The sequence below is a fragment of the Chelmon rostratus genome, chromosome 20 (genome assembly GCF_017976325.1).
Source record: "Chelmon rostratus isolate fCheRos1 chromosome 20, fCheRos1.pri, whole genome shotgun sequence".
NCBI classification, from domain to species: Eukaryota; Metazoa; Chordata; class Actinopteri; order Chaetodontiformes; family Chaetodontidae; genus Chelmon; species Chelmon rostratus.
This window is the reverse complement of record NC_055677.1, coordinates 207,970-217,500: the sequence shown is the minus strand read 5'-3', so window position 1 is coordinate 217,500 and position 9,531 is coordinate 207,970. Positions and strand designations below refer to the sequence as shown.

The window sequence follows — 9,531 nt, the reverse complement described above, 5'->3', positions numbered from 1 at the left end:
ACACTACATTTAAGTTACTTTTCAAGTATGACTCATGTTTGACCACTAATGTTTTCCAACAGAACATGTGATGTATTTGTTATTTCATCCTAACCTTTTATTTTCTCCCAACATGAGTGCAAATCCAGCCGTGCCGTGAAAATATTCCCGCCTGTTTCCTGCCTGAATCAGTTCCTTTGAATGTAAAAAGGCTCTTACTGCGACGCTCACCGCGCTAACATATTTCAAAACTTGATTCTAAGAAATGAAGTTTGTAGAACTCCAGAGGGGTCTGTAGAAGATTAACGGCAGTCACATTGATGTGTCTGATTAAATCACACTGTGTATTACTCAAACACTAAACAGGCCACAGTACTTTTACTTTTGAAATTTCATGTACATTTTTGAGAAAATACTTCAGCAGTGAAATAAAGTTTTAAATCCAGAAGTTTTACTTTTAACAATTCTTTTTACACCGAAGTATTACAGACAGACAGACAGGCAGACAGACAGACAGACAGACAGACAGACAGACAGGCAGACAGACAGACAGACAGGCAGGCATACAGACAGGCAGACAGACAGACAGACAGACAGACAGACAGACAGACAGGCAGGCAGACAGGCAGGCAGACAGGCAGACAGGCAGGCAGACAGACAGACAGATAGACAGGCAGGCAGACAGACAGGCAGACAGACAGATAGACAGGCAGGCAGACAGACAGACAGACAGACAGACAGACAGATAGACAGGCAGGCAGACAGACAGGCAGACAGACAGATAGACAGGCAGACAGACAGGCAGACAGACAGACAGACAGACAGGCAGGCAGACAGACAGGCAGACAGAGACAGACAGACAGACAGGCAGGCAGACAGACAGGCAGGCAGACAGACAGGCAGACAGACAGACAGACAGGCAGACAGGCAGACAGGCAGACAGACGGACAGACAGACAGACAGACTCTTCACCTTCTGGAAAACAACAGGAACTCTGACTCCAGGAAACGTCTTCCTGTCGTTGTCCAACAGTGAGTTCAGAGGAACGCCGAACACGCCGCTGTCTGATGGACAGACAGACAGACAATATTCATATTTCTCTGTTCACTCGTGATTATTTTGTTTTCTCGTGGTTTAATGTAATTTTTCAATAATATGTAACTTATGTCCTTGAACTGTAACCTGCCAATGAACTTTATTTGAATTTGACCTCATATGAACAAACAGGGTGACAGAACAGTCGTGTTTCTGAAGTCCTAAAAACAACTTTTACATTTAAAGACATGAACACTTCGTATATTTACAGCCTGATCGTGTTTTCACACCTGCTTGTGACTCAGTCCTGCGTTATCTGACTCGCTCATTGGTTGAATCAGACTTTGATGTGTGTTTAGTAAAACCTTTTTTAGATGAGAAGTCATTGTTTGATCATGTTAATCACATTCAGAAGTTGTACTTGTGATTTTAAAGCAGATTAATTTCTACTGACTGCAGAGAAAACACCATCTTTGTACCACCTCTGACACAAACAGCATCATTAGGCGTCACAGGGTTAATGATGACCTCATGTCTTCTCGCAGCAGGAAACTAAAGGTTCAACCAATCAACCATCTCAGAGTGTTGACATCACCCAATCAGCTCCCTTCTCTGTCTGACATCTCACTGGTTTAACCTCTGAAACCTGTGTTCAAACTGTGATGTGAAAATGAAGCGCACCTCGGGTCCTGAGGCGTGGCGGGCGGGTGCGTTTGGTTTGGACACCCAGAGTGAGCAGGAAGGTGGAGAGCTCGATGTGAGAGATGAAGCCAAGGCGAATGAGGTCGCATGACGCCAGGTCATCTGCCAAGGTGAGACCCTGAGAGGGTGAGACAGGTAGAAACTACACACACACACACACACACACACACACACACTTTCATACATTATTTAATGTCCTCTTTTACACAACAGTGTTCATTTCATCGACTTTTTATGACAAAATCAGACTCAAATTTCCAAGTTTGTTCATTCTGAGGAGACATGAACTGAAGAAAAGCGGGGGTCAGACTCACCGGCAGGTCATCGCTGTCGTCATCACGGAAACGCAGGCAGTCGTAACAAGTTCCGCCTCGTTTGTGCTCAGCCACGCCCTCTGAGTACGGCGAGTCCTGTAGCAGCCAATCGGCTCGTCTCGACCGACTGACAGGCGGTGAGTGTGTGTGAGGCGGGGACGGGGTGTGTGTCGAGGAGTGTGTGTTTGTTGGAGAGTGTGTGTTTGTGGGGGATGACACGTGTTCAGGTAGTTGATCCTCATAAAGAAACGTTGGCAGAGTCGGTCGAACTGCAGACAAACAGACAAACAGACAAACAGCTGTTTTATTCTTCATCCAGCAGCTCAGAACAACATGACGGATGAGGAGTCGTGTTTGTGTCGCCTGATGAACGTCAGTCCAGTACTCTCTCTCTTGTAGCTCTGTGTTTGGTCTCCTCCAGCTCTGTAGCTGCTAAATGCTGCTCTGTGTGCAGCAGCTGGACTCTGAGTCTGTCTGCTGTTTGCTGCTCAGCAGGAAGTGATCAGAGGCTTATCAGAGGATACAAAAAGGCAGTTAGAGTGGCCGTCCACTTATCTGGAGGTCGGTTGGGTGAGTCCTGGCCCCTGCATGTTGAAGTATCCCTGGGCAAAATACTGAAACACTGCTCCCAAAGCTGTGCCATCTCTGTGTGAATGACTGAATGTTGGCTCCTGTTGTAAAGCACTTTGACTGGTCTAGTGAGGCTAGAAGAGCATCAGGTAAATGCATTCCCTTGACCATTTAATAACCATAACCTCATAACAGGTGAGTACAACCTCCTGTAGGATCACAAGAACCACCTGAGTTACAAAAAGAACCTGAAGGACCACTAAAACCATTCACAGGACCTCCAGAGCCTTCTAAAGGGCCACTAGAACCTCTGAAAGGAGCTACAGAATCTCCTTAAGAACCATAGGACTTACTGAAGCACAGCTGGAAGCCTCTGATTGACCACTAAAACCTCCTAAAAGACAACCAGAAACAACTAATGGACCACTGCAACCACCTAAAGGTTTACTACAACCACCTGAGCTAGCTTTTTTCTATTTTTTCTTGAATTCAATGTACATAGGAGACCTTATTTATTTATTTATTTTAATTATTATTTTTATTGTTACCTATTTGCATGATTGCATTGTTCTTATTTGCACCTTCCAATACTGTTTGCACCCCCCCAGGTGCTCTAAAGAGCTTCTCTAACAGTGAATTTCTCCATTGTGAGATTAATCAAGGCTTATTTATCGATCTAAAGACCACCCATCACGTCCAAAGGTCTACTAGAACTGTAACCGTGTCAAGGACTTGTAGGATCACTGTCAGGTATGACAAGAACCAAATGGATTCTAGAACCGCCTCAGGGATCTCTAGAACCACCCAAAAGGATTATTAGAACAACCTCTGGTGTCTAACAGTAGCTGCAATCTCAGACTCACTCATTCATTCACCTGAAGGACCAACTGGACCTCCCTAACTGGCCTGTGATGGGTAGGTCTGTTGATCCATGAGCAGACAGACAGGTAAGCAGACGGAGAGACAGGTGAACAGACAGAGAGACAGGTGAACAGGCAGAGAGACAGGTGAACAGATAGAGAGACAGGTGAACAAACAGAGAGACAGGTGAACAGACGGAGAGACAGGTGAACAGGCAGAGAGACAGGTGAACAGACAGAGAGACAGGTGAACAAACAGAGAGACAGGTGAACAGACGGAGAGACAGGTGAACAGACAGAGAGACAGGTGAACAGACACAGAGACAGGTAAGCAGACAAAGAGACAGGTGAACAGACAGAGAGACAGGTAAGCAGACAGAGAGAGAGGTGAACAGACAGAGAGACAGGTAAGCAGACGGAGAGACAGGTGAACAGACTGAGAGACAGGTAAGCAGACGGAGAGACAAGTAAGCAGACGGAGAGACAGGTGAACAGACAGAGAGACAGGTGAACAGACAGAGAGACAGGTAAGCAGACAAAGAGACAGGTGAACAGACAGAGAGACAGGTGAACAGACGGAGAGACAGGTAAGCAGACGGAGAGACAGGTGAACAGACAGAGAGACAGGTGAACAGACGGAGAGACAGGTAAGCAGACAAAGAGACAGGTGAACAGACAGAGAGACAGGTAAGCAGACGGAGAGACAGGTGAACAGACAGAGAGACAGGTAAGCAGACAGAGAGAGAGGTGAACAGACAGAGAGACAGGTAAGCAGACAGATAGAGAGGTGAACAGACAGAGAGACAGGTGAACAGACTGAGAGACAGGTAAGCAGACGGAGAGACAGGTGAACAGACGGCGAGACAGGTGAACAGACAGAGAGACAGGTGAACAGACAGCAAGACAGGTGAACAAACAGAGAGACAGGTGAACAGACAGAGAGACAGGTGAACAGACGGCGAGACAGGTGAACAAACAGAGAGACAGGTGAACAAACAGAGAGACAGGTGAACAGACGGCGAGACAGGTGAACAAACAGAGAGACAGGTGAACAGACAGAGAGACAGGTGAACAGACAGAGAGACAGGTGAACAGACTGAGAGACAGGTGAACAAACGGAGAGACAGGTGAACAGACGGCGAGACAGGTGAACAAACAGAGAGACAGGTGAACAGACAGAGAGACAGGTGAACAGACAGAGAGACAGGTGAACAGACATACCTCTGTTAGTGTTTCGGCGAATGGTTTTAGTGGTGGTGTGGTATCGACTCGGTGGTGACTCGGCATGGTGAGGAGGAGGAGAGGGGCATCTGTCTGCTGAGTCATCATCAGGCTGGAAGGTGTGTGTGTGTGTGTGAGAGAGAGAGAGAGAGAGAGAGGAAACGCTGAGTCGTGACAGTCTGTTTCACCTGAGTATCCTAAAAATGTGACATTTTTTAAAAAAACAAATTACGCCTTTATTTCAAAATAAACAACATTTTCTAATAACATGATGATGTTTTCTAAAATTTTACCTTTCGTCTTAAAATGACACAACTTTGCTTGTAAATTTACAACTTAATGTTCACAGCATGACCTTTTTAGAAATGTATTCTCCTGTAAAATTTAAACTATAATGAAATATCATGACTTTTGTGAAATAACTTTATTTAGAAATATAACAATATGATTATGTTGTTTTGTAAAGTTATGTCTTTATTCTTGACGTATTCTTTTTGCCTTTTCTGATGACCTTTGGTTAGAATTACTGCATTTTTCTTCAAACTTTACAACTTTTCTCATGAAATTAGAACTTTTATGTTAAACTTTTTTCTCTAAATATATTGACTTTAATCAGACAACGACTGTGATCCAATCAGCTGTTTAAACAGTGAAAATGTCTCAGAAAGCTCTGTTGAAGCTACAGAACTGGAACCGTGTGTTCTGTATGAAGGCCACAGGTATGTGCATTTCCCACCTCGGTGAAGATGTCCCGGACATCTCTGATTGGCTGTCTGTTTCTGGTCTTCAGTGTTTCATTGTAGTTGTCCAGCCTCTTCCTCACCGTGGCGGCTTGTTGCCGTGTCAACGTCGACAGCAACGCCTCAGCCAGCGGTGGCGGTGTCTCCTCGGATGATGAGCCCGTCACCAGGGAGGATAACCCTGCCTCCGTCAGCCACGCCTCCTCCAGCTCCACCTCTGCAGGTAAACAAAGATGGACAGAAGTCAGACAGAAAGACGACGTGTACTCTGCTGCCCGTTTGACTTACCATCCATACTCTTCCTCTCTTCTTCTTCTTCTTCCTCTCCCTCCTTCTCCTCTTTGATGCTCTGCACTTCTCTCCAGTAAGTTTCCATAGTGACGTGGCAGGTGTCAGAGGTCATTGTCTGAGGGGGTAGAGAAGGGGCAGAGGAGTTGGGAAGGGAGGTGGCAGTTGGAGATGACAACATCCTACACCCAATCAGAGCGTCAGACAGAGGAACTAAATCCTGTCAGCCAATCAGAGCACCAGAGAAAAAGAAATAGATCCTGTCAGCCAATCAGAGCACCAGAGCAAAGAAATAGATCCTGTCAGCCAATCAGAGCGTCAGACAGAGGAAATGGATCCTGTCAGACAATCAGAACATCAGACAAAGGAAATAAATCTTGTCAGCCAATCAGAGCATCAGACAGAGGAAATGGATCCTGTTAGCCAATCAGAGTAGCAGAGCAAAGAAATAGATGGTGTCAGCCAATCAGAGCACCAGAGCAAAGAAATAGATCCTATCAGCCAATCAGAGCGTCAGACAAAGGAAATAAATCCTGTCAGCCAATCAGAGCACCAGACACAGAAAAAGGATCTTGTGAGTCATTACATCAGACTGGCACATCATGCAGTATGTCTCTGCCCCCTTTGGGGAACATGACTAGAATAATAGCAAAAGACACAACCAATAGAAAACCACTAGAATGAAATGACCTCATAAATGACTAAAGACACACTGACAAGTCAATGTGCCCACTGTGCCCCCCATAGACGAGAGGTCAGGGTCATTCTGCTTTGATCCATCTTCAGTCACGTCCCTTCGGTCTCAGAAGCCAGTCGCCAGCTAACAGTTAGCGTCATTATATCTGAGAGAGGCAGACATCAAATCTCCAGAACTGGTTCAACCCACACCAACAAACTACCAGATAAACAGCACCACGGGTCAGAGGTCAGGACTGTCCCTTCAAAGTAAAAGTTTTTGTTTAGTGCACTTTACTTACTTTTACTTGGAGTTGAGTTAAGTTTTACTTCTTTAACTCGAACAGTAAGGCTGCTTTTAAGGTACTTTAACTAATTAATATTTAATTTTCATTGAGACTGAACCAAACTAGAAACTAGCAGCTAAAAGAGGCTAAAAGGACGACGACAGAGTCAGATCCAACATTATATTTCACATCAGGACTCCTCGGACTGGATCATGAAACCGATCAGTGAAAGGTTTGATTCACATTAATGAAGGTGTGAAGTCTGAACTTCATGTTGTTTTATTTATTGTATTTAGATCTTGTGGTTGTTGGAGCAACACAGCTGAGCTCAGATTAAATATTGATAATGTGTGTGTTTGTGTGTGTGTGAAAGGAAGTCAGCCTCTTTCACTGTATTGATCACTGTGTGTGTGTGTGTGTGTTGTGGAGCGAGGGGGGGATCCTTGGTCTAATGGTTTTGGTTCCCAGGGGAGGACAGAGTGGGGTGCACAGGCGAATGCTAGCTACCACTGTGTGTCCATTAAGAGGAAATGGATGTGTTGGCCAATCAGAACGTCAGAGATAAGTGTTTTCACTCAGGTCCTCAGACGGTAATCTGACCTGATGATTCCTCCTGCAGAGCGACGTTAAATCCTCTGAAACCACACAGACTTCTGTAGCTTTAATTCACCTTCCAGTTTCATTTAACAACAAATCCGTCCAGTTCAAAGTTCACTCGCCCGGCAGGCCTGATCCAGAGCAAAGTCCTCGATCTGGTGCGGGTGACACGAGGCACAAGTCACATCCTGACATGACCCGGTCCAGATCCACAGCGGTCTGCCGCTCCACTCCAGCTCCAGTCTTCAGCTGTTCTTCAAACTGGATGAACAGTGTTTAAAATATACCGCTGTGAATCAGTTCACAGTGAACCACTGCCCCCCCCAGCTGGAAACGCATCGTTTTACTGCTCTGGAAGTGATCTTTGATGTAAGTTGAAATGATGGAACTGTAGTAAAGAGCTGATTCTTTATTTCTGGAGACGGTGTTAGCTGTTCTGGTACTTTTGGTTTTGGTTGATCAAATATCTAAACTGCTGATTGTTCTGTTGGAGTTATTAGTATTTTACATGTTCGGTGTTTAGTCTTTTACATGTTCGGTGTTTAGTATTTTACATGTTCGGTGTTTAGTATTTTACATGTTCGGTGTTTAGTCTTTTACATGTTCGGTGTTTAGTCTTTTACATGTTCGGTGTTTAGTATTTTACATGTTCGGTGTTTAGTCTTTTACATGTTCGGTGTTTAGTCTCTTACATGTTCGGTGTTTAGTCTTTTACATGTTCGGGTGACTGTAAATAAACACAAAGTGAATCAGACGTGGTTTAGAGCTCATATCAGCTCCAGCTCAGTGATTCATCTGGGCTGGATCTGGTCTGTCTCAGGTCTGTTTGTCCCAAATCTGAAGATCCATGAAACACAGCAAGTGATCTGATGTGATCTACAGACTTAAAACATGCAGATTACCAAACTAAACTCTGTCCAGACTCTGACTCAGACTCTGACTCACTGATCACTGCAGATAAGAGTCTTAATTATTTCATTTCTTACTGATTGACTGTGTCCATCTCTCCCATTACCTCTCTACCTCTCTCTACCTCTCTCTCTCCTCATCAGTATTGCAGTTATCAATACATCATCAGTGTTTTATCAGCAGGTTATCATTGTGTTCTGAGGGCTCAATAGAGACGTAAGGAGAAGAAACAAACTCACCTCCGATCGGTCCGGCTGCTGTCGTCTGTGTGGAGACTCGGGGGTGTGGGGGGGAGGGGCCACAGAGGCAGAGGAGGGGGGAGGAGGGAGCTCCCAGTTTAGACCAGCAGCTGGACATCGACTCAGACCGGTGTGGGAGAAATCCTCCATCAGCTGTTTGTCCTACAGTCCGAGGAATCCATCACCTGTCGGCGCAGCTTAGAACACAGACTGGAAGTGAGGTGAGACAGGTTGCACACCTGAGGTGAGGATGGGACAGCCTCAGACTGAACTGTTCATCTCTGCAGTAACATCTGATGTGAAGAATGATGGACATTATATTATAAAATATATGTCCTTATATAATGTCATTACATTGCATTAGATTATATTACATAAAATATTACAGACATTATAAACAGGAAAATATATTACAGGCTTCATATATGGGGGGGGGGGGGTACACCGTTATCGCGATGACGTGAGAGGACACCCTGAGGAGGTAATACAGCTAAATGCTAACAGCTAGCAGCTAAATTTCTCTTGAGCAGCGCTGCTCCTGCCCCCCGAACAGGAGGGTCCACAGAGATCAATACAGAAGTCACAGGGTTCACTTAGATGAGACTTTTTTACTCCCCAGCCGGGGAAACTGAGGTATTACAGGCGGCAGGTAATGGCAGTCAAATGGCAAGTCAACCAGCATCTCCCTTGTCTTACTGGTGTTCGAGCACAGGTGCACAGTAGATGGCAGTATGTGCTGATAGGTTGAGTCATCAGTGCAAAAAACAGTCTGAAAATGGAAACCAGTGCTACTGGTCTGCTACTGGTCACTGCAGTCTGAACCTGAGCTTCAAGCTGCTGAGCTGGCTGCCTCTGGTCAGGTTTCTCCTGGTCTGAGTGCTGCTGGTCTGGTATCTCCAGGTCCAGGTTCTGCTGGTCTGGTGTGGTGAAGGTGCTGCTGATATGGTTTCTGGTTCTGGTTTGGGCTTTGGTGAAAAGGATGGCCCTAGTCTGGGTTGTGGTGGTGCTGCTGGTCTGGGTTGTGGAGGTAGAGGTGCTGTTGTGGATCTAGTGACACAGGGGTCACACAGACTGTAATGAAGGAAGCAGAGTGTCGTCCAGGAGGGACGTGAGAT

General features: G+C 45.5%; 1 protein-coding gene across 1 annotated transcript in view; it reads right to left on the bottom strand.

Moving 5' to 3' along the window:
* The window catches only part of arhgap28 (Rho GTPase activating protein 28), a 19,971-nt gene that overhangs the window by 7,788 nt on the left and 2,652 nt on the right, over window positions 1–9,531 (bottom strand). Inside the window, exons 3-10 of the mRNA XM_041961904.1 lie at window positions 9,239–9,463; window positions 8,417–8,578; window positions 5,710–5,827; window positions 5,418–5,638; window positions 4,682–4,793; window positions 2,031–2,299; window positions 1,696–1,858; window positions 952–1,043 (exon numbers count right to left, since the gene is read on the bottom strand). Of these exons, the coding sequence (XP_041817838.1) occupies window positions 952–1,043; window positions 1,696–1,858; window positions 2,031–2,299; window positions 4,682–4,793; window positions 5,418–5,638; window positions 5,710–5,827; window positions 8,417–8,578; window positions 9,239–9,463 (1,362 nt within the window). The remainder of the gene's footprint in view (window positions 1–951; window positions 1,044–1,695; window positions 1,859–2,030; window positions 2,300–4,681; window positions 4,794–5,417; window positions 5,639–5,709; window positions 5,828–8,416; window positions 8,579–9,238; window positions 9,464–9,531) is intronic.